This window comes from the organism of the source record quoted next, unplaced genomic scaffold (genome assembly GCF_019419815.1).
Source record: "Pyrus x bretschneideri cultivar Hongxiangsu unplaced genomic scaffold, Pyrus_bretschneideri_v1 Contig4, whole genome shotgun sequence".
Lineage (NCBI taxonomy): Eukaryota > Viridiplantae > Streptophyta > Magnoliopsida > Rosales > Rosaceae > Pyrus > Pyrus x bretschneideri.
In genome coordinates this window covers 8,148,742-8,174,435 of record NW_025999723.1, presented here as the reverse complement: position 1 = coordinate 8,174,435, position 25,694 = coordinate 8,148,742, and the positions used below count along the sequence as shown (strand labels likewise).

The following is a 25,694-nucleotide window of genomic DNA, read 5'->3' as shown; positions in this document are numbered from 1 at the left end:
GGCAGAAATATACCTTCACAAGACAATTGGGCAAAGGATGCTGCGACCTACCCCAAATATCTACAAAATTACGTTTTATCCAATGAAAAATACAAGTTCTTGGCACAGATGCATCTTTCCATGTATGTAATTATATACAACCTATTCTCAAACATCCTAGTTTCTGTTCCTCATTCTTTTTTGTCTTTCCAAATGTTTTCTTCTTTTGTCTGTCTCCCTTGTTAGTTTCTTCACATGTTCCTAAAGGAGTCTAAGCAGAAGTCTTGGGTTCAAAAGCTTCATCATGAAGTTGAACCGAACATCCGGACCGGTCTTGGGCTGGGGCCAGTTTGCTCCTTCAGGCACCTTGATGCTTTTGAAACCCTGGCCTTTGTACAGCTTTACGGCTCCGGGATTGTTCAAGTCGCAGTGCAATGCAATGGCACGGCAATCCCAGCTCCTGGCTTGGGCTTCTGCTTTAGCTATTAGCTTTTTAGCTATTCCTCTTCGCCTAAAACTCTCCCGGACAGCAACGTTTGACACGTACGCAACTCCTTTCCTGCAAACAAAAGAAAAAAGAACGTATACCAGATGAGCATATATCTTATCAAATTTTACAATGAACATCTAATGTCATGGGATTAATGATTTGCAGAATTGAACTCTCGTTAATTACAACTGAATAGAATGGTCAGTCTACAAACGGGGCTAGCCATCACTGTATTATTTCCAACTTCCAAGGTACCATATGAATCTAAGAATTTCTCTTCGTCAGCGCTGAGCCTATGTATATAAGAAATATTCCCACTCTCAGAATATATCATTTATGCATGCACAACAGAAGAAATTTGAGCGGCAACAGCTGATGCGATGAAGAGAAATTCAGAAGAGACACGGAAAAGGTCTATGAAAGGAAAGGCGGGGGTTGAGGCTGGCTTGGTTGCCGCTCCCACTCTTGCCCTTTGCCTCCGTTTAGGATGAGGCTCTCTCTAAACAGGCCAAGGGATCTGATGAGGATCTCTATAAACAGGCCGAGGGGTCTGAAGTCGGAGATCAAAAGAAGTAGGAGTGAAACCAAACAAGGCCAAAGATGAGGGCTAAATGTGGTTCCACACTATCAGTGAAGAAAGTAACAAATCAACCCTCTTAGTCTAATAATTGTGTTATGAAAGGCTTCTGGTTTACGATCAAAGTTAAAGATGATAAACCGTTCATATGAAGTTGCACAAAGTCGAGGAAAATACCCTTTTTTCATAGAAGACAACACTGATGATTATCAAGTCTGTAACCAAATAAGTTTTAACCAAAATTCAACTCTACTAGTAAGTAGTAAAGTAAAAGCTGCTCAAGGCTTTTAAGACATTATGAACTCACCTTCTCTGCCGAAGAGGCCCTTTTCTCGGAAGAAAATCAGCAACAGTATCCACAGTCAATATTCCAGCCACATACCTCCTATTGAGACTGAACTTCCCATCAAAACTGCCAACCTTAAAATCATCCCTCCCGAAGAGGATCGTTTCATCACCAGCATTACCAATCACAGCAACCAGACAAATCCTCTTACGACCATTTGGTAAAGAAAATCCGGCCAGCATTGCCACCAGCCGGTCAATCCTCAGAACAAAATCTAACGGGAAAGAATACTCGGGGAAGAAGGAGCTGCAATGTGTCTCAGCCACCTCCCAACAGTCCTCTACCCGCGCCTCCCGGACCACAATCTCAGGAGACACCGTGGGAAATAAATCAGCCACTTGACTGGCTCTGCAGACTCCTACATCCAAAAACCAGAAAATGGGACCTCAAAAACCCAAATTTCCTCATTTAGCTATGTAATACACAATCACTCAGCTGAATCAAACCACCAAAAGGGCTTCTAGACATGTTTGACGGAAGAGGTTAAAAGTGCTTATAGATCATAGCAGGTGCTTCCTCGGTAACCCCTTGCAAGTTCTTTTGTAGGAAGCACTTGAACACAAGTGCTTCCTACAGAAGTCGCAATCCGGGAAAATCTCTCTTTGATTGCCAAAATAATCAGAAAAAAAAAAACCCAAAGGGAAATGGAATCCAAGCTTTTGATTATCCATATTAACATGTGTGATTTAAGTTTAACCCAATTGAGCAGTCAACTCAAAACTGAAATTTACAGATTACCCAAACACAGTCTTACGTAGAAATTAAGGAAATTGAAGTAAAACAAGTAAAAAGGTAAAAAAGGTAAAAACTTTGGGATTACCCACCAGATTTGGAGAAGTTAAGGAAAGAGAGGTCATCAGCGGAAGTGTAGACAGGAACAGGAACCCTGGAAGAAGTGGAATTAGTAAGAGGAACAAGAGGGTTTGGTCTGTTGAGGTTGAGACTGTTGAGGAAGGAGCTGTTTAAGAAGGTTGGGGATGCTGCTGATATTCCCAACGGTATCGTCCGCATTTCTTGGACCCTGTTTCTCTCTCTCTCTCTCTCAGATTCTTTCTTTTTTGGGAGTGGGGCTTGTTTCAGCAAGATGACACCTGATGAGGAAGCCACTGTGTGTTTGACGCCAAAAGTAACTGAGTTACCTAACTTTCCGTCCACACGTGTCTTGTGTTGGGGACCGTGCCGTTTCTCTCATTTCACTTCGGGTAAAAGTAAAACCCATGTTTTTTTTACTTTGTTGGAGTAAATCACTAAATGACCATGATTTTTTTGGTGCAAGTTAAGCCTGTAAACGGTAAAGATTATGCCGTTTTTTCACATGTAAATCTTGTTTGTGAATGTAAACAGATGATGTCTGCAGAATAGCCAGAGGTTTTAATGGCAGTTGGACACTATTTCGGCTATGGAACGAGATAATGTATCAATACTATCGTCATCAAGAAAATGTAACGACGTATTATTAAAATACATTTTCAATAGTATCGATGAATGTATGTTCTTTAATAAAGAATGAGCATCTCTGTATATAGGATTTCTACTGGACAATTCGACTTTAGGGCTTCAGGTAGAGCAACCTGTCACTATAAACACAATTTTATTTGACGATATCTTAATACAAAACTTAATAACACTTGAAAATGATAATGGTAATGCTATATTAAAACCCATATATCCTTGGACAAACCAATTTGTGTGTCTGCTTACATATAATTCATTTTCTTTTCTTCAATCTGAAATTTCCTATGTTATTGCAAGTAAAACGTATAAATTAAACTCGAAGCACCTAAAAATTAACAGGAAGATTGCTCAAAAATGCAAGGGTGTGGGGGGACGTCGACTTGCCAAACAGCGAACACCAAGGAGGAAGCTTCGATAGAACTCTTTCGACTTTAGGAGTCACTATGTCCATATCAGTTCTTAACCTTAGAAGGGGAGCGTGCTCGTCTCTCTTCCCTTCAACATCGTGAGCCAGCCGGGTAGAGTTTTGAGACCAGAAGAGTGCAAGATCGAACCTTGTTGGTGCATTTTGTCCTCCGGAATACTGGATAACGTGCCATCCATCTACGCTACTCATGTCACCCAAAGAAGCCAATTCCTCCGAGCTTCCTGCAACTGAGGTTAAAAGCTCGTGAGAGAAAGCTAAAAACAACATAAGGGATAAAGCTAAGTGACTAAGTCCATGTATACGTGGTACAAACATGAACTTTTCAGCTTAGCACTTCATTTACGAATCACAAGTATGGAAATAGCGAGGTCAAATAATGCACATGGTTAAGGTTTAGTTTACCTTTGAATGTGAAATCTTCTATGTCATCAGCGTTGATAGCAAGTGTCCAGCGTGTTGAACCTTTTGTATCAAGTAGTACTCGTGTTGTTCTTTCATTACCATGAGTATCGCTACCAACGTTCATTGTGGGTATATCTGATTTGCTCCATCCACTGTCACTGTCATCATAAGTCCAACAACTGTACTTGGCTGAAAAGGTTACAAGATCAACAACTTTGTCTCTACCACATCTGAAACCTTCATTAATTTGCTCAGCCTCCTTTGTCAACTTTCCAGGAGTGAAAGAAAACAAAGACACATATGATCTAGGATCTTGGTTTCCATCAATGCTTCCTGTCGTATCTACAACATGCACAACCTGAAAACCATAAAGTATTTGTAAACATGCATACATCTAGACATTCTATGTTAACAGGACAAATAAAGTATTCCTAGTTAGTGATATTTCAATAACATAATGGATTATGCACAGAAAAAGTAAAGAGTTTCATTGGTAACCTTACAAAATTAGGAATTAAGAGGTAAGGACACTCTAAGAGGTAGGTGCTAACAGAAACTTACATTTACAGCTCTGGATGTGTCTGCGGTAAATGGTGGAACGATACCCAACAATACAACAGCAAGTGAGAGGCCGAACAGCATGCAAGTTGAAAGGACAATCGATCTCTTGGCACCTATAGAGCAATTGTGATGAATCATCCAAGTTAGTTTAAAGATAAAACAAGGCAGTGAAGTTCTCTCCATAAAAATTAATGACATCGATGGCACCATACACTTGAGAACTCAACACCACCTTAAAAAATCCAACTGCTTTGAGATAAACAAAAACCTGAAAGATGAATATATGACAGGAGATACACCAAAGTCAGGCACACAACAATAGCAACAAAAACAGCAACTATAACATTCGCTAGCCACTCGGGGGTGCCACCTGGGTTCCTGTAAGCCAATACAAGGCAAGGTAAACAGTTATTTTCCAAATTTTTGGAGAATTAACAAAAAGATTAAATTTTGAACGTTGTCATGGACAGATCACAATGCGGAAAAGCTTGCTGAATGGGCAAATAGCTACAAAAAATAATTTACACAAACAGACCATGGACTCTTGTTCTGCAGGATTTTGTAAAGTATTAATTACAAAGCCATACAAATAAATAAGTCGCATTACCTGTCAAGTCGAACCACAGTCCCAATTACCATTCCAGCCAGCCGAATAAATCCGCCGGAAGAAATTAATATTGGTACAGCTAATCCTATCAGCAGGGTTGCAAGTCTGAGTGGCTTGGGGAATCGAGCTGGGGTTAGAGTCGCTTCAAGAAAGCCATCTGAACAGAAGTATTTAAAATTAGTTGAAAGCAAATCCTATAACCTCGTCAAAAACATGGTTAAATCAAACATAGGTCCAGCAAAGGTGGTCGTAAATATAAACTCACATGCGAATGCTGGTGGGACCAACCAAGCAAGAGCCAAATAAGTTGATCCAATTTTGTAATAGGTTCCCAAAATGAGGAGAACGAGCCACTGAAGAGATCCAGATTTGTAGAGCCATCTTTCAGCCTCTAATTTAACCAAACCAGCTTGTATATCAGGTGAGAGTTGTTTTTTCTTGGCGTATACTTTTGACAAATACGTATGCAGACCAAGATAACCCAGATATTGACCACTTAACGCCCCAATAAGAGCAGGTGCGCCAAATAACCCAATTACTAGCCATGGGTTTGCAACATATGGCACTGGTGAAGAAGATATTAGTGATATAATGAAGGCAGGAAGAAGAGCGAAACTTATTGCGAATATCCACATTAATATGATACTCAAACATGACAAGGTCAATGAAATTGCAGCCGGATAACCACCCATAAGCAATGACGTAGTCCATATCAGAAGTGATTGCGCTATCACTGAATTATGAAGCATATTTGCAAAGCGTTGACGATACACGATCATATACGACCCCTACAATTTCCACAACGGTTAGAACCACATTGCAAACCTGGACTATCAGGGCAACTGAACACTACAGGTTTAAAATCCAAAACCATCTCGGAAAAGAAACAAAGAAAAAGATGTAACGAAGAAATCCAAAGGGTTGAGTGTCAAGAATCAAAGCATAAAAATGATAAAGTTTCTGCAGTTATAATATACCAATATGTCAAAATATATGGCAGCAGTCTCGCCCTTATTCTCTTCTACCACTGCACTGGCTTTTGGAAGATGAGAGGAAGCAGCAATCTTTAGCAGAAAAGCAAGCATATTTTCTCCAAGATGCTGAAGAGATCCTAATGTATGAAGCTCGATTTTGTCATTCTGCATGATAAGAAAAATTTAGATCATAAACAACAATCAACATGGAGAACCAACTTAAGTCCCAGTGCCCTTCCCCATCTGGCAGGTCTGTTAGTTTGTATACTATTGGTTAACATTCATAATTACATAGGTGGAAGCACATTAAAACCATCCTATCTCCACAAGCCAATAAAGTTACATGCATACGCAAAGGCTAAGCACTAATTAACCCCTCCTGTAAATCTCACACCTATGCTCCGAATAGATTTTAGAACTATATCCCAAAAAAGGGGCAAAAGAGAAGAAAAAAACCTTTGTATGGTATACTGCAGTGTTATCTGTGTACGCGAAGTCGAGCCCTGGAAGGCCCGCAACCTCCTTATATACTTGGAAATCTGTTGCAGATTTTATGGCTCCAGAAGAAAATATATCCTGCAGCATTAAAATCATTAAGACTTAAAAGCACTTTTCCCAAGTGAATACACATGAAAAGTATCAAAGAGAAAACGAGAAAAAAACTATCAAAAAAGAATTACAAACCTGTCCTATAATTTGGCCAGACGGGTATTTTGCTACCGAGGCAAAATTCTCAATAGACCAAGCATCAGCCTATCAGATGAAGAAATATTCATAAGGGAAAAAGTAAGCTTAAACAGGATTTTATATGTACGATCTCACTTAAAAAAGTATAAAAATAAGAATAAAAGATTTACAGTAACCAGATTGTATCAGCAATTTAGAGCATCTTAAGGTAGAGTAAGCTATAAACTCCAAGTTTTAGGACAATAAAGAATGGACAACCATAAGTGAACTATCTGCTCAATTCCAGACCGTGATGATGCACAAGCACTTTGAAGTTAGATGCAGCCTGTCATGGGTACCCGCGATTGTGTTTACAATGGTCCATATCAGGGCACTTGGCAACATTGATAGAGGGAATAAATTACAAGTTCCCTGTTTTCTTCATTTTGGTTCTCCAGATGTTGGTCTTTAACACAGTGATAAAATACATATATAGCAATGTTATGACACTAGAAAGATTTGGTAAGTTCAGCATGTCCCACACTTTCTGGAACTACATAAATTTGACTTGACACACCTGCTTGACACAGCTTATACAGAGGTCATTTAGCTAGACTCTACAGTACCAAGAGCATATAGTCATGACTCATATCTCATAAGCCATGTAAAATTGTAAAAGCAAGTGAATTATCATTACAAACCTGACCTGAAATATGCCAGACTTCCCTCCAATACCCATAGCCTCCAAATCAACAGCCAGACGAATAGTTGTACTCCACGGATGCTGCACCAAAAAAGTCAGAAACAAATGTAAGACAGAAGTTCTATAAACAACAATCTTTAAGAACAGAGCAGAGAGAGAGAGAGAGAGAGAGAGAGAGAGAGAGAGAGTCCACGTTAACCTGAGTTATAAAGCTATGAGCACCATTTAGACCCTCCTCCTCCCCAGTATTAAACAAAAATATAACAGCATGCTTAAATCCATGAGCCCACTGGGAAACCCCACGAGCAAGTTCCAACATGACGGCTACACACGAACTGCAATCTCCAGCCCCTCCCCTGAAATGCGTCAAAAAATTTCCTTCAAGTATCACATAAAGCCTATACAACTTGTAAGAGTGATAGTTCAAATAACATGCCATCAAATTCAGCTACTGAAGGTGTGTGTCAAAACCCGTAATTGTTCAAACTTACATCGCATATTAAATTGAAAATCCAAAAACAATATAGCTTCTATTCGCACAATTCACCAACATGGATACTTCAGCTAGCAACAAATATGATCACCTTGACAAACGAAACTGAAAAAGGCAATAAAATTGAGATTATATAAGCTGAAGAGACATACGTTGAGAAGACAGTGTCGATGTGGGAAGAGACCAGAATCGCATTATCTACTGATTCAGGCGCATACTTTGGCAAAACTCTTACAACAATATGATTTAGATCCGCATATACAAGTGTTCTTCCCTTGAACAGGCCACCAACCATTCGATTTGCTCCCAATTCGACATGGAACGAGTCCACTTCAACATCAACCTCCCAGTGAGCAGTTTTCTTGATCTTCTCAGCTTCTGCCAAAACATACTGTGGGGGTGAAAACCCATGTTAATAAAACCCAAAGATTGCTTCTTTCACAAGAATTTAAGAAATCCAAGATTGCTTTTTCTATAAGAATTAAAAAGAATTGGGGATATGGGATTCGATGAATCAATAAGTGAGAACCTGGAGAGCTAGGTTGAGAGCATTGGAGCCGACAGAGTGAGGGCCCAATTGGGTCAAGGCCTCGACGTGTTTGAGAGCTGAAAACTCAGAGAAGCCGCGCTTTCCGGCCTGGTCCGCCGTGAGCGGCTCGGGCAAGCTCTCAAACTGGTATTGGTAAACTCCATAAGAACAGTATCCGATGGCCAGGAACAAGGTGAGCCAAACGAATGGTGACCGCCGAGGCCTCTGCTGTCCGACCCATGAAGTGGAAACTGGTTCTGCTCCGGTGGGTGATGGATTGGCGGTGGCGGGTGCCGGAGTCTGCTGGGGCCTCCGTCGCATTGCGAAGTGTCGTCGGAGAAAGTAGGAAAAACTGTGATTGGATATTGGTTGCAGTCTGAATAAATCTAAAAAGTCAGACCATCGTGGCTTTTGCTTTATCAACACTTGTAAGTGGACTGAGATTTCGATTTCATAATTCGGTTACGATGCCTACACTTTTAACCGTTAAATTTTATTTTTGTATTTTTATCAAAGATTTAGAAAATTTAGAGTATCTGATGCACTGGAACACCGGATAAATCCTATATGATGTAAATTTGATGATAATAATTCAATTAGAATTGCTCTTATGGTGCTCATTTTGAGGACATGTGTGGTCGTTTTTCATATGAATCATCAAATTAATCTTATTGTAGATTAAGAGGGTGTATTCAATTGAGAATTTGAGAGATTTTAATGGATTTATAAATCTATGGATTTTTATAGAGTTTAACTGATTTGTAGAGATTTCATGTAAAATTTTGATTCAATTCCCTCGATCTCATGGGGAGAGGTGAAATTTGTAGATGCTTAAAATACACTATAAAATCTCTCCAATTCCCTCTAATTCCTCAACTTTTCCAAATTCTTTAAATTAAAATTCTAATTGAATACACCTGGAATGTTATAAACTTCTTTAAAATTCTAATTGAATACACCCAGATTTCTAAGGATTTTAATAAATTATTTTAAAATCCTAATTGAATACACATTGAATTTCAGAGAATCATTTAAAATCCTGAATTTCAGATAATCATTTAAAATCCTGATTGAATACCCCTAGATTCATTAAAAGAATTAAAATCCCTCAAAATCCCAATTGAATACACCCCCTAAGCTATTAACTTAAATAATCCACCAAAACATAATAATTCTGCAAAGGGATTGAATTAAAATAAAATTATTGCGTGAAACCTTTCGTCTTCTTCCCCTAGTGTGTCTCTCCTCCACATCCCCTTCCTCTCTTCACTGTTGCTAGAAAATTTCATATGACAAGAGTTCACTCGTTCAAGAAGAAAGGGATCCATTTTTGAAACCACACGATCTGTCACATCTCATCACATCCCGGGCTTGACTCCACTGTAGCACGATATTGTCCACTTTGGGCCCTGACCACGCCCTCACGGTTTTGTTTGGTTTTGTTTTTCGGAACTCACATGAGAACTTCCCAGTGGGTCACCCATCCTGGGATTGCTCTCAGGCGAACTCGATCAACTTCGGAGTTTTTATGGAACCTGAAGCCAGTGAGCTCCCAAAAGATCTCGTGCTAGGTAGAGATGAGAATATACATATAAGGGCTTACAGGATCCACTCCCCTGGACGATGTGAGATGTAACACGATCTCAATTATTTGGTGATTTTGTAACTAACTGAGTCTGAATATTGTTGATAAAAATTGGATGAAATTGGATGTGTAAAGTTATTAGGGTTTTATGCAATTGGATTTGTTGGGTTTAGATATTCGATGAGGAGACTAAGTTTTTCAGATGGAAGAGATTCAATATGACGTGAAACCTTTTTACCTCTTTTTTTTTTTTTAATTTATTATTTTATCAATTAGTATTTTGTTTCGTGTACAAGAATTATTTAAATTAATAACTAATATAACATAAGATTAATCTGATAGTTTATATAAAAAAGGCCTCATAGGTCCTTAAATAGCAGCTCTCATAATCCAATTGTATATATTTGTTGTAAATACGTCATGAGTAAAATTTTGTTGGTACAATGATGTAGTTATATCAGAATATTAAATTGGTATCAAATTTATTAGTCACTATATTTGACCTCAAGACCATTGAAGAACATCACTAACAGTCGGACTAGGTCGTAAGGACGTTTTTAAATGCCAACAAATGTAGATGTCAATGACAACCAAAAATATTGTAATATTAAAATGAAGGTTTTTTTTTTTATTTTTTTTATTTTTTTTTTAATATACTCTAGGATATCATAGTTTCAATAACGTGTTTGTTTTAACTTTTGTTTAGTAAATTTTTGTTAATATGAAACCTTTTTTTTTTTGTACCAAACTCTACAACTTAGTTTCATGATTTCATCGTCTATTGTTCATGATTATTCTTAAATCTAATCATGATTGATTGATCAATTAATCATCATTATGGTTCTCTCCGTATTTTTAAAAAAAAAAATTTAAATTAAAAAAAAGGTGCAAAAAATGGATGATTTTATTTTTTTTATATATAACATATATATGAGATACAAAATAGTGAGCTTGGCATACAAGAACAAAGTTGCAAAAATAAAATGTCGATATACAAAGAAAAATGTTGTTGATTTTTCATATAAAAGGGATCATCTTTTAATGCAATTGGATAGTAATTAGGTATGAATTGATAAGTTGAATATGATGCCAAATATGATCGACATTTGGTAATTTAATTATGTAAACTACCAAGACAAACACTCTCAAGAACTTAATTATGACCATCGTTTTATATTTTCCAACTTTTTAAACTTTTTTCAATCATAAAGTAGATGATTCGAACTTGAGATACCTTTCAATATTTGGAAAGTTGGTCCCAGTTTATAGTCTTTATATGTTTTTATATAGGGATGGATTCGTGACACCACTTTTTTTTACATAACTTTTGACACAAGTTTTTGTGGGGTCCGCTTTGTAATGTATTTCAACCCAAATCGTCTATCTTTAGTCTTTCCTCAAAAATCATGTCTATCAAAAATACCAAAATCTGAAACCATATGACTGTTGAATTAAGGGTTTCTTTGTAGAAATATATTCGTTCATTTTCTTCACTACAAAACGAATATCTTAATGGTTTTGGATTTATCTAATTTTTTGTAAAGATGATCTATGAATAATGTCCTAAAAGATAGACGGTTCGGATCGCTAAAATACATTACGAAGTAGACCCCACAAAAACTTATACAAAATAAGTGGTACCACGAATCAGCCCATTTTTATATAAAGCTAAATTGTAGCAATAATCTTTGCTTGCGTTGTACTATTAGTTATTTACGTTAACTACATTACTATTCTCATAAACTGGGAGAGTAAATAAGGATCTCCTTCTAATAAAATTAAGAAAAATGCAACAATGTTTAGAATTTATGACAAAAAATTAACTCGAATATAAATGAGAAACGAAGAATAAGTTAATGGTGAAAGTATTTTTCCTCTTTCAAATAAGAAAAAGAGAAAATTATAGCATTGGTCCCTTAACTTTAACTTAATTGGAACAATAGTCCCTCAACTAAAAATTCATGACTATTTGTCTCTTAACTCATCAAAACGTACAAATATGGTCATTTTCGTCGACTCCATCAAAATGACTCATGTTGGAAGGACCATTGCTATAATTGAGTTAAAGTTGGGGGATTATTACTCCAATTAGGTTAAGTTGAAGACCATTGCTATAAAAAAATTTCATTTGGTTTTCCATATTTGCCCCTAGATTTAGCCTCATGTGCGTGACATGTGACTATTTTGACAGAAGTTTTAACAGAGTTAACAAAAATGACTATAGTTGCATGTTTTGATGAGTTAAGGGACCAATAGTCATCAATTTTTAATTGAATAACCATTGCTCCAATTAGGTTAAAGTTGAAGGATCATTGCTACATAAAAGAAAAATAAGACGAGCGTTGAGCATTTGACACACGCGATATTTTCCAAGAACGTCACGTATTACATTACATATAGAGACCGCCCTCCGCATCTTCGTCTCGTCAAAAAACAAAAAAGGACTCAACTTCGCTACCTAAAAGAACTCAACAGAAACAAAAAATTATGAACCCGGCCCGCCCTCTAGCGCACCCGGTTGAGATGCTGATGTCGCAGACTAGCCGAATGGCCACAGGGAATCCCCTGCCTTGCGGAATAATGAACAACCTCTCCGGCATGCCGGGCAGGCGCGGAGGCCTGACCTTGCGCCTCAACCAGTTCACCTTTTGCTTTCATCTCCCTCTGCATCATGGCTTCCACTAATGACATGTGCATCTGGGACGGACCTTGTAGAAGAATCAGTTTATGTTGGTGGATAAGCATGGAAGCTGGATCAGATGCACTGCAGCTGAAGAATGAAAGAAGGAAATGGAGTTCGAATGGTCTAGGTGTTAGATTAGTTGAATTTCAAATAATGTAATGAACATACAAGATTATAACATCTCCATGGCGTATATCTTGCCACGTGTCTAGTTTGTTAGGAGTTAAATGAAAGTATGTGATGTGCACGTGATCATAGTCACGTTGCAAGTGTGTGTGTGTGGGTATGCAACGACTATAAATCCCACCATGTATGCCGATTTTCATGGATCGAATCCAATGTAGATTCGAGGAGCAATGTACTCCTTCTCTCTCTAAAGTTCATCTCTAATATTCAATCTTTGAATTCATTTCAATTACTTGTTGAATTGATTACAAATACATAGAAGAATTTAGCTCAAAAGTAGCTCAAACTCTAACATTTTAACAAGTGCTAGAATGAATTATGATGGTATGATTCGGAGGTCATTTGTCAGAAGTTACCGTGCCATTTCTAAGCATTAGTTATATCTTAATCGAATCACGTTCTGGCTAGTCGGTCTTGTCCTAAAAAGTGGAAAACTTTCCTAGGATTAGTAGCTAATACTCGTAGATTAGTAAAGAACTAATTTTCTTCTTTCTGTTTTTAAGTGCTATGTTTTTTGCCAGATTGTTTTAGAAGCCACTCATGTTTTGCCGAAAATTGTCCCGCAAGCAAGCTGCTTGCATATTAGCATTAACTAATTTCTTTCGTTTTCTCAATCCTAACTAGCTACGGCTTATCTGAGTTGGTTGGTTGTTTCGTCATCATTAGCTATGGCTTATCTGAGTTGGTTGGTTGTTTTGTCATCATTTATTCTGAATTACTGGACTTTGGCATCCAAGCAAAATCGTTGAAGCTTCAAGGCCTTTCCCGTTATGTTTTTGGTGGAATTTTTTTGAAGGCTGTCTTCGATTAAGTGCCCGAGTATTTTTACACCTTATATATCGCGCTTCAGCGGCGATTGAGTAGCTGGGAAAGCTCACAAATTGTAAATGCTTTGATAGATTTATCATATTATCGGGGTTATATTTTTGGGAAATACCGAGAAATAGGACAGTTTTTAAATCTCGGGGACAGAAATAAGACATTTCAAATATACACACGGAACGTACACGCCTGGCACAAAAATCAGACATAAATATGATTTTTCTACACCTTGAAATAACTTAATTGTCCTTATATATAAATGAGTTTTTTGCTCCCATTTTCGTTTTTCTCTCCCTCCCTCCCTCCCTCCCTCTCTTATCTCACTTTCTCCCCTAAGCACTCTCTCCCCCTTTCTCATTGTGCACACACAGTGCACTGTCATCCCACACATAGTACATTGTCATCCTGACCAACACCGTCCAAATCGAAGCCACCACCAATTTCATCTTGTCATCATGAATCCAAAACACCTAACATTGTACAAATCTCATCCCCGATCGTTGAGATCGAAACTCAAGTAGGTTGCGAGTTGTTTGACCATTTTACAACAAACACGCAAACAATCGAGGCTCGAAACCACCACCACTAGACTCACATTGAGGGTGGGAACCAAGCCCATTCATTAAATGTTGGTGTTTTGTTTGATGAATTTTTCAAGATTTGGCCACTGTATGTACACGACATGCACATGATATGCTCACAAATCTGAGCCAACCCAAAAACCCAGATGAATTAATACTTAGAAGTTAAATTAGGGTTTGTGTTTCATGTTAGGGCCTATAGGCTGTGGAATAAATTTCAAGTTTTGACGTGGTACAAAACTGGGATAGAACAACTTCTGGTTCAATTGTCTATTTGCAAAAATTTGTAAATTTTTTTTCATAATGTGCATGTGGTGTGCATGGCTACATCTTAATATAAGAAGCAGGAATGTTCACTAGTTATGATGCATGTATGTTGTGCCTCATAATTTGGCGAGTATGACCACAACCTAGTTGGTCTAGGCAAAAAAAAAAAAAAAAAAGAAAAAAAAAAAAACTAAGAAAAAGCTTAGATGATGTTGAGGATCATGCGTGTCCAAGAAATAACGACAACGAGTATCATGTTTTCCACATGCACGGTTAAGCAATGATTGATATACGTAACAAGACTTTCAAACTGCCACTGTAACCTTATATACATAACAATTATGTTTTAATTGTATCCATTATACCAATAAGTTGCCATTAAAGTTTCTTATTAATGCGAAAAGCAGCTCGTTGCTCGATCTCCAGTTTTGTGCATATCACGTGTGTCATGCCCCAATCCTGACATACATCTGGGATCGACATGTGACGTCACTAAATACTCGTATATCTCACATACCCTGCCTCCGGGATATGGACAAAGCACAACTCAATATTCGAATTGCATAGTAATTTTTCGTATACTTTATGGTTGCATCTAACCGCCTTAGTTAGACTGCCTACGTACCCTAAAAAGGGATCAAGCCATTCATAGTTCACCATTTACTACACTCCGACGTTTATTACAGTACGTTTAAGTAGAAAAGCATAGCATTCCTCAATCATTTATTAGAACTTGACAAGCATGAAATTACTACGTCCAAAGCTGCATAACAAACCCATATGACATTCAAGATTTCCATTCCATCCATCATATAAATCACTATATTTCAACATGATACCTCAATCCACAACATGTAACATATCAAAGAACCAATGAAGCACAATATACCACATTGATCTATTAATCCATTCATAATAATAACAATTATATTCAACGACATTCCACAATCACATCAATTAATCAATTCCATGAATCAAAGATGCACGATATTAATGTCTGACTACATTAATCAATCAATGAAATAACATATCATTTCATGAATTTAATTAAAGAACTCTACATAATTCCCTACTTGGATTATAAGTAATAACATGGTAAATTTCATTTATATTCACAAGATCTAGTGTGGTTAATCCCCATTCCTCGAATCTAGGGTTCCACACTAACTTATGAAAATAAGCAAGAGCAAGGATTCTGGACCACTCAACGGAATCCAACTAGAATATGGCACCTACCGAAATGTTCCAAGTACCACTAATCCTCATCACCTCTGGTATGCGTATGATCCCTCATTGTGGATATACCAAGCAGAAACATAAGCATAATCTAAGCGTGCGGGCAGTGATCACCCATCGCGGATATACCAAACATGATCACCCCTATAACACGTATGGTCCCCCATTGCAGATATACCAAGCAGGACTACCTATCGTGGGTATACCAAGTAGGACCACATCTTAACTCTAGGTAGTGATCACCCATAGTGGATATACCAAGTATGATCACTCCTAGAATGCGTATGGTCCCTCATCGCAAATAAACCAAGCAGAACCATAGGCATAGTCTAATAACGTAGGTATTGATCACCCATTGTGAATATGCCAAGCAGGATTGTATCCTATAGCTCTAGGTAGTGATCACCCATCGCGAATATACCAAGCATGATCACTCCTAGAATGCATATGGTCCCCCATCGTGGATATACCAAGCGGAACCATAAGCATAGTCTATTCATGCAGACGATGATCACCATTGTGGTACCAAACATGATCACGCCTGAAATACGCATAGTCCCCCTTCGCGGATATAACAAGCAGAACCATCCATGTACCTCTACTACATGGTGCAGTTAGATTAACACACAATCCACTTATCCTTATCTCAACCTCTATGATTTACATTGTAATCACTTGCACTCTCAATGCCTCATGATCATTAACTACCATGTCACACAAGCCTACATGTTCTACATAACACTTCTAATAGGATTTTAGGCTCACAATGTCATAACATTTAACATACATATCATTCATATTATCAAGAAGGTAAATAAACACATATATAACACAATATGACCATATAACACAACATGACGTCCCATACATGTAAACTAATGTATATACTATATGGGATAACTCACTAACCAATATAGGCCCACTAAGTCCTACAGTCTCTAGTAATACTAATTTTAATATTTAAGATCAATTCGTAGCATATTGACCAAAACTCGAGTCTTTGTCAATGGTGGGGTCCATAACCCTATACAAGTCAATCTGGAACATCCGCCAATGGATGTCCAATCTATAACTTTCCAAGGGTCTCATTTATCTTTTAGAACAATATCCTAAAGTTTCAGAACGATCTAATGGTCGAATCTCCGCCAATCGCAAATTCAAGTGGCGGTTAACGTTTGATTTTACAACTTTGAAATCCAATTCGGGAAGATCCGTACGTCAGATTCCTGATCTGTCATTTTCTAATGTCATCAAATATTACATACTACTTTGTGTTAAAGTTTGGCACCGATCCAATGGTCGGATCGTCAATTCATATAATAACCAAATGGCGGCCGAATAGGCGATCAACTACGAAACTATACTAAAACATCAGACTTCCACTAAATGGATGTCAAATATGGAATTGAGGCATCAAAATTTAGCCTAGAAAGGTCATGTGGGGTCTCAGCCCACGCGCTGCCTCGACTCGCTGGAAAATTCAACTATTTCAAAAAATTACCGAATTTCACCAGAATGTAGAGCAAGCCCTAGAATTGGGTGTTTCTTGATTCATCCTCAAATCGACTTTGACACTCCAACCAATGATTAGGCATTATTCTTGAGCTCAAGGGAAGTTGTTTGATGGTGGGGATCGATGGGGAAGGTTGTAGAAAACGGCGAATCATCGTCGGGTGTCCTCGAAACCCACGGGTTCTATTCTTCATGATTTCGGGGTTAAAGCTAGTGAAGTTTGGTTGAAAATGGAAGAGGGGACTATGATGGTTCATTTTCAGGTAGTGGCGAGGTTCAAATTGCCGGAAAAGTGGATGGGAAACCCGTCGGAAATTGTTATAGTGGCTCGGGTCGGGTCGGGGTTGGGTTAAATGGGAAAAGGTTTGGGTTTGGTGCTTCTCACTTCCCTCCTTTCTCTCCCTGATCTCCCCTCTATGTTGCTGCCACCTGGCAGCTTCTAATCTTTTTATTTTTTTATTTTTTTCAAACAACTAAAACATCTCTAATTTCTTCGTTTCAACTCTGATTCGCAAACGGTTTTCGCCTACACACTCGTAGGATCAAACTCCATCCAATTATACTTAGTGTGACCCCATAAAGTCCACGAATTTTTAATGATTACTGACCAAAATTCAAACTTCGTAATTAGTTTAATTAAAATCTAAAGTTAATATAAATTCCCAAAAATAATAATAAAATCTCCTTGATACAAATATGTAGTTTGCAATAGTGAAATCCAAGAATAGGATTTCACAATGTGCATGTGGTGCGCATATAGTGTATATGGAATTTTTCTGATTTAAAAAAAAAAAAGTTGTGAGCTCTGAGTTTTTGGAGTTGGAATATTATTATGAAGTTAGCCATGCACACCACACACACATTACCAAAAAAAATTTCACAAATTTTAGCAATTTGACAGTTGAACCAGAAATTGTTCGAACCTAGTTTTGTAGCACGTCAAAACTTGAAATTTATTCCACAACCCATAAGGCCATAGGCCCCAACATGAAACAGAGACCCTAATTTAACTTCTAAGTATTAATTCATCTGGGTTTTTGGGTTGACTCAGATCTGTGAACATATCATGTGCATGTCATGTACATACAGTGGGCAAATCCTAAAAAAAAATCATCCAACAAAACACCAACATTCAATGACTGGGCTTTGTTCCCACCCTTAATGCAAGTCTAGTGGTGGTGGTCTCGAGCCTCGGTTGTTTGCGTTGTTGCCAGAAAATGGTTGGAAAATTTGCAGCCTGCTTGAGTTTCGATCCCAATGATCGGGGATGAGATTCGTGACAAGGTTAGGTGTTTTGGACTTGTGAGGACGAGATGAAATTGGTGGTGGCATCGATTTGGATAGTGTTGATAGGGATGACAGGGGCACCATGTGTGCACAATGAGTGCACAATGAGAAAGGGAGAAAGTGCGCGAGGGAGAAAGTGAGAGAAGAGAGAGAGGGAGAGAGGGAGTAGAGAGAGAAATAAGAAAATGGGAGCAAATAACTCATTTATATGTGGGTATTTTAGTAATTTCAGTTTTGTGCATGGTGTGCATGGTCGATTTGTCCTATTTTTGTCCCAAGATTAAGAAATTGTCTCATTTTAGAGTATTTTCCTATATTTTTTGTGTAGCGTAATTAGTTTTAAATGGATGGCTGTTCGGTTTTTGTACTTGGTTAATAGTTGCTTGAATTAAGCAGATTAGTTTGTTCATCAATTAAGCTGAATTGGTAAAGCTTCATTCTCTTTACCAATGATCAGATTTCATTGTAGCCTTTTTGGTTTTCGGTTCACTCGATCTAAATGAGATTGTGAAAGTCAGCCTTTTTGGTTTTCGGCTTTAATCCTCAAATGCTACCTGTATTTTATAAATTATACTAAGTTGTGCTCATTTCTGGTACAATTATCACCCCAAATTGTCTCAGATCATCAAATTAAAAAAAAAAAAAAATTGTGCATAAAAGAGCCTCACTTTTGCCTCCCACAAACCCCCAATTAATTTTTTATTATTGATTTTCTTTTATTTATTTGACCAGCGGTCGAAAATTTAGAAGGGTGTGCGAGATGTTAAATGAGTATGTGGATAACACTATCCTAAAATCAATTGGCAATATAAGAAGTAGCTCAATAACTAATAAGCACATGCAAAGTTCATTTTTTAATGTGAGATTTATAGTCTCAACATGACCCCTTACATGTGACAAATGCTCAAGTCAAACACATGGACAATACGAACTGGGTGACTTGAAGCACATGCGGTCGTAGACTTGACACGAGAGACAACCTTATCTGATATGATAAAGAAACTTGAGATCCCACCATACCTAATTGGTAATATGAGAAATAACTCAACTACATATAAGTACATGTCCACACTAAATATTCAGTCAAGGTGTCCAATTAACAAAAATATTAGACAAGAAAATAAAATGAAATTGGGGACAGATATATAAAGTGTAGTTTTTTTCACGACTAGGCACTCGGTACTCACACAGGCACAGTGAGACTGAGTCCCGCTCTGCAAAATCCACCTCCTCCTTCTTCGCAAAGTCCCTCCAATAAACTCTGCAACTGTATCCACAGCTCCCTCGACCAAACTCACCAACAAGGTATCTTCTCCCTCCCTTCAATTCTCTCTTTCTCTGCAATTTTGGTCAGTTACTGGCGCGAGATCTCGGCCACTGCAAACGAGGACGTTGGAAAGCAGTGGGATGGCTACTGTAGAAATTTCTTAGAATTATGCCTATAGGTTGATTGGATTTGGTGGTAAAGATAATCCGTTGAATCATGGTTGTTGTTGAATTCAGTCAGCTTGGCTTACTCACAGTCAGAGGTGATTGATTGTACTGAAATCTAGGGCTCTCTGGGTATTATTTGCCTCATTTGTATATTTCTACAATACGTATGTTTGTTATTTCACTACAAAATTTGTCACTAATGTTATAATTCTGCAATTTGGGCTGTAATTGTATTGATGTATGCATGAAATGAATGTAATTTACGGGGAAAATGATTGTACTTATATAAAATCAATCAGAAATTGATTAAACCCAAGTAAACAAGTTATTTAATATGGGTGTTTTGATAAATTTCAAGGGAATAATTTGTAGAGCTTGTAAGTGTACTTTTGTGTGTTTTCGGGTGTTAGTGCATTGTTTTTCAAAACATATTAAAGGTGAAGAATGCCCATCATCGTAACTGCAATATCCGTATACTTATAATTAAAAGATGCGCTTCAATGTATTAATGGAACTAAAGACCTTTCCTTTTTAGTTTCATTTTACTTTGCTTAGCTAGGTTGCGAATTTTGAATGTTGGAGCATTTCCTAAACTACCCACATTTACATTTGTTTTGCTTTTAAATATGTCAGGAACCAAAACAAGAAGCAAAGAGGGAAGCCATGTCTGGCCTCCCTCGGTCATCAAGTGCTCCACTGAAGAATGGCCTTCCTCCCCAAGAACTCCTTGATGATCTGTGCAGGTCCATAAATACTCGCTCTTTTCATATTAATATTGTTCTCCTCTCTCTTCATAGTGATGAGTCCTAGGTGCAGTAAATGATTTATACTGATTTTAGAAGGCTGATGAAATGTGCAATTTTCTTGCAACAAAGCTTTTCCTTTTATGCATCTCAATATCATTTCATTAAAACAAGATTCAAATTGCCAATTGGTTTGGTCTTTCTCTCTCCCTCCTCCTGCTTACAGTTTGTCTATGTTATGTTAACTTGCTTTGATATGCATCTGAATCTATTCTTTTACCATTTACTGGCAGCCGGTTTGTTCTAAATGTACCAAAAGAAGACCTGCAATCATTTGAGAGGATTTTATTTCTCGTGGAATATGCTCATTGGTTTTATGAGGACAACTCAGTGGAGAAAAATCCATCGCTGAAGTCATTCAATTTGAAGGAGTTCACTTCTTTATGTATCCTTTGCAGACAATGACTCGAATTTATTATCTTCATGTTTCTTATACATCATGGTGAAATCAGTATACACATATCTGTCCCCCAACCCCTTCTCTCTCTCTCTCTCTCCTCTCTCTCTCTCCCTCTCCTGTACCAGCAATATCTAGCTTAGTAGGAAAGCAGGTTGCCTTCCTTTAACATCATTTGTATTGTTTCTACATGCATGGCATAGCCCAAATTGGTTGTTGCAGCTCCTGCATGGGTGGAGAGTTTGACAATTTCTCTCTCTCTCTCTTTCTCCCTCTCTCCTGTACCAGCAATATCTAGCTTAGTAGGAAAGCAGGTTGCTTTCCTTTAACATCATTTGTATTATTTCCACATGCATGGCATAGCCCAAATTGGTTATTGCAGCTCCTGCATGTATGGAGAGTTTGACAATTATTGCAGCTCCTGCATGTATGGAGAGTTTGACAATTTCCGTCTGAAAGCACTTCTGACAGTACGGTTGGGAAAGCTTGAAGTTCTTGACTATGTCATGATGACCTCATATGGTCTATCCGATCCAATTTCTCATTCCCCTGCTCTATGTTTGCCCTTTGTTTAATTTCCTTACATCCTTGTTTTCCTTAATGTGTTGCAGTGTTTAACAGCTGTGATGTTCTTAAACCTTATGTTGCCCATATAGATGACATATTCAAGGACTTCACTTCTTACAAGGTCAAGGTTCCTGTAACTGGCGCAATCATTTTGGATGAAACCTTTGAAAGGGTGAGGATTTCTGTGAATGATTCTAGAACTCCCAAGTACAACCTTTTCTTAACATGAACGACTTTTTAAAAGCTATTTTTCTTATGTTGTAAACCATTTGGTATTTTTTAAACTTGATGACTTGTCGATATCATAAGCTTTTTTTATGTCCGTGCACAACCTTCTGTATTAGGTGAAATTATTGGTCGACTATTAGAGCTTTAACTTAAAGCAGTTCGATTGTTTTTCTTGTCCTAATTTACATTCGTCCAACTGCAGTGCTTGCTCGTGAAGGGATGGAAAGGATCAAGTTGGAGTTTCCCTCGTGGCAAAAAGAACAAAGATGAAGAAGACCATGCATGTGCCATCAGAGAAGTAAGATTTTTTTCATATGGTGTTTTCTTTTTTTATCCAGATCAATATTTTCCCCGGGTATTTACAGCGAGGTTTCACAGCCTTGGACCAGTGAAATTGACAATACTGTTAAAACTATATCGCTATGTCTCTCTGCAGCTGTGAATGTGTTGTGAGGGCAGAGGGTGGGTGGTGTGTATTTTCAATCTGACATTTTATTTCCATGATGTATGTTGTTCATCTTTTTGAGGTAATAAAATTTGTGCTATGGTTTTAGTATTCATATCCATTCCAAAACAATGTTCTTGCCCTATACTTTTGTGACACGTTAGGAGCGTGTATGGAAGGAAATGTTTCAGAACTCAACTTTTTCCCGACTCTCCGACATGTAGCAGGACTTTTGATGTTTTTGGACCCGGTCAATGTGATAAGAGTTAGGAAAAGGGTTGAGAAATTAGCCTGGTTTTATGGCATCATCCTATGGGAAATTGCATTTTACTCCGTTTACTGTATGATGCTTAACACCAGTAGGTGTCATATTTTCCCTATGAAGGCACACACAACCTGGACAGTTCTTGTGGCCCCCCTTCTGTTATGAATGACCTGGTTCTTTGTGGTGAATGCAGGTCCAGGAAGAAACAGGTTTTGATGTTACAAAGCTTCTTGACAAAGATGAGTATATTGAATTTATATTTGGACAACAAAGGGTGCGGCTCTACATTATTGCTGGTGTGAGAGAGGATACTGCCTTTGCACCACTCACCAAAAAGGAGATCAGTGTATGTGAATCTTAATGCATCCACGTTTTTTCTTCATTTTTGTTTTTACACAGTTTCACATTTCTTTAGTGAAATTTATTCTGAAGGAAAACCAATTGTAGTTTTCATTGTAGGTTATACTTTGGTAAAGTTTCAGAGTTATCTCTTCATTAAGTACTTAATTTGTGGTTTTTTCTTTGCTAGGTGACCTCTATATTTTTATTTAATGTCTTCATTGTCACTTGATAGAATATATGTCCCTCTTTTCCAGCACAATATCATTGGTTAAGTGCACATTTTGTATTTGTTGGCAGGAAATCGCATGGCACCGGCTGGATGATCTTCAGCCTGCAAGTGATAATGTGATATCTCGTGGTGTCACCGGCCTCAAGCTTTACATGGTGTCCCCTTTTCTGGCGTAAGTTATTTTGGTTTATAACTTTAATTACTTTCTCAATTCTTCCAACTTTTTATAATGTCTGATAGGATCAATGTCTTCTAACAGAACATTGAGATCATGGATTTTATCACATCAGTCCCCAGTTGCTCCAAGACCTGATATGCCTCTCAAAGGTTCTTCCCCTTCCTTTGAAATCTTTCGGTCGCCTAGAAGCTTCAGGTTTATGTTGAACTTGTGAGATAAAGGAAAAGGAAAAAGAAGGATGAATCTTACAAACTTGGAGAAATCAAGCATTATGAATGTGAATAGTTGGCCAACAGATGTTGGTTCTTTTACCCATGAAAATACAAAACTGCCGGTATATTGTGGTATACATATTTAATCATAGTTTAGCACCCATATGGATGTCGAGTTGTATTTGATCCTTATAAAAGACCCAGGTGCTTGTAAATTTCTTTTCTGCTTCTCTAATGAGCTCTGCTTTTCATTCTTCTTAGGAATCAGCGTGTGGAATGCGAAAAGCAGCTCGATAGGGAGTAGTAGCCCCTTGATAGTGGAGAGCCAATCAACTAAACCTGAGCCCGAGGTTCGTCCTCCTGAGAAAGGACCAGGCAAGAGTTTCAGAAACTTCAGGTTTGATGTTGCTCCAATCTTGCAAGCAATTGATGCTGGTTTCTGTTCTTCAATGTAACTTGCCTTCTTGTAAAGTGGTTCGAGTTTGCATAGCCTGGTTAATATCCCCATTTCACTTGTATTCCCGAATAGTACAGAGCTGCCCTCGTGTCAGGTGTACATCGTTGTTGGTGTTAGATTCTCAGTTGTGGGTGTGTGTATATTCTGTATAGAAACCCACCTATGGCAAAGGATATACTTTGAGTTCATGTTGGTTTGGAAACTCGGAGGCGGATACGATGAATGAGAACGTTAGATTCTGCAGCAACATGATTTGTGTTCTTCATTACGATAGATTGGTCTTGTGGCTTGTCCGCTAGAAATGTTCATATGTGAATACTGGTCTCTCCAAGATGTTTTTCATGTCATCGTTTGTGATTCCGTGCAGGAGGGAGGATGCTTGTTTTGACATTTGATAATGACCTGAATTACAATAGCTATTACATGGAAGAAGAAAAAATGCCCATGTTAGCGTTTTTGTTAGGCCTTTCATAGTAGGTCGGAAATTTTCAGTTCGATTTCTATAAATTGAAACCAAACTCATATGCCGGAAATTTTGTGTTCTATTGTTTTTGTGTAATATATGAGCCGCGTGAGTTTGAATCTTTTAGAATGACTCTCATAGCTATTAAACTCGCACCACTATAGAAACATTGTTCTACGATTCGTACATATGGAAATTTAAACTCTGATAAAAGCACTATGGACGGTCTTAGCCTCTCATGAAGATGAATTTTCTACGGTATTTTAGAGTATGGAATGAAATGTTTTTAACCATTTGATTTTTATTTAAAAATAGAAAAATTAAAATCTAACATTTAAAACACACTTAGTTGCTAATACTCCGAAACATCCTAAAATTTTCACAATGAAGGTGCCGACAATTGTGAGGATTCTTATACAGGCCTGTAGATTTTGCATGCATGTCGGTTTATGTTTGAAATATGAGCTTTCTTTTGTGTGTTGTTTGTGATTGCGACCCGTGTGGTGCTAAAAGGGGCTCTGGCCACGGTTATTTGTGGCATAAATTCTCCCTGGACTACTTTTTCAATGTGGATTCTTTTTCTATCTGCTTTTAGAATTGTGGCGGTGCTGGCCATGTGGCTCGTGTTCTTCCTGTTCGCTGCATTTCGTTTTTGGCTTTGGTTTTTGCCTTTCAGTTTAGGACCAACTTCTTGGCATTTCCATCACACAAGATTTGTGGAAGATTTCATTTTCTCGTTCACTTTTGTATGGTTTGATCGGCTTTTTATGTCGAATTGGCTACATAGTCAATACCAGTGTCATCATCTAGATAATGGACCCGACACATCCTCAAACATGCCATTATATGATTAGAGTATCGAAATTAAGGAGAGACACTTTTATAGGACGACCTTAAAACATTATGTTTGCATCTTTGACCACGGTCACACAATGAGAGATGGATACATATGGCACATGGGTCCCCCCTTCGAAAGTGATTATTGCTTAGAAACTTCCATAGGTCGAGATTTGTAAGGTGTAGCGCTTGTGAATTTATGTTTCTCGTTGCAGTGAGGTAATGAGAGAGACACAGCTAGATTTCCATAGATTGACCCCATAACTCCTATGGGTTTATCTCTCAATTTTATCACAAGATGACAAACACAAATTATTTATGAAGTTGTCCCGAAAATTAAAAAGTATGAAATTTGATATGTAATCTCTCTAATATTAGTGTCTAATGATGACACTGCCAAGAAATCTCTTCTATTTCTTTGGTCATCACAAGATTAAAAGACCTAGAATCCCTTGTAAGTGGTCAAGAA

At 37.8% G+C, this 25,694-nt stretch overlaps 3 protein-coding genes across 4 annotated transcripts; 1 reads left to right on the top strand and 2 right to left on the bottom strand.

Annotated features, from left to right (window-relative positions):
• On the bottom strand, positions 1 to 21,418 carry LOC103937191. Its single transcript, XM_048565735.1, has 4 exons — positions 21,085 to 21,418; positions 2,217 to 2,436; positions 1,354 to 1,750; positions 1 to 538 (listed from the first exon to the last, which is right to left on the bottom strand). Exons 2-4 carry the CDS (start codon positions 2,401 to 2,403, stop codon positions 241 to 243), a joined length of 882 nt encoding a protein of 293 aa, XP_048421692.1. The 5' UTR covers positions 2,404 to 2,436; positions 21,085 to 21,418; the 3' UTR covers positions 1 to 240.
• LOC103937189 (endoplasmic reticulum metallopeptidase 1) lies at positions 3,028 to 8,713 on the bottom strand. 2 transcript variants are annotated; one of them, XM_009347109.3, is made up of 13 exons: positions 8,210 to 8,713; positions 7,833 to 8,071; positions 7,387 to 7,543; positions 7,191 to 7,268; positions 6,503 to 6,571; positions 6,275 to 6,394; positions 5,822 to 5,983; positions 5,110 to 5,632; positions 4,845 to 5,001; positions 4,506 to 4,615; positions 4,238 to 4,350; positions 3,677 to 4,034; positions 3,028 to 3,501 (listed from the first exon to the last, which is right to left on the bottom strand). In XM_009347109.3, exons 1-13 carry the CDS (start codon positions 8,528 to 8,530, stop codon positions 3,173 to 3,175), a joined length of 2,736 nt encoding a protein of 911 aa, XP_009345384.2. In that variant the 5' UTR covers positions 8,531 to 8,713; the 3' UTR covers positions 3,028 to 3,172. The 2 variants fall into 2 exon arrangements, with proteins under 2 accessions (XP_009345384.2, XP_048421691.1); XM_048565734.1 differs by having other exon boundaries at positions 7,833 to 8,058; positions 8,210 to 8,351.
• On the top strand, positions 19,523 to 24,172 carry LOC103937188 (mRNA-decapping enzyme subunit 2). The gene is made up of 9 exons (XM_009347108.3): positions 19,523 to 19,673; positions 20,436 to 20,545; positions 20,839 to 20,990; positions 21,614 to 21,741; positions 22,000 to 22,095; positions 22,701 to 22,853; positions 23,147 to 23,250; positions 23,338 to 23,405; positions 23,730 to 24,172. The coding sequence occupies exons 2-9, from the start codon at positions 20,466 to 20,468 to the stop codon at positions 23,921 to 23,923; spliced, it is 975 nt and encodes a 324-aa protein (XP_009345383.2). The 5' UTR covers positions 19,523 to 19,673; positions 20,436 to 20,465; the 3' UTR covers positions 23,924 to 24,172.
• Positions 24,173 to 25,694: the final 1,522 nt, after the last annotated feature.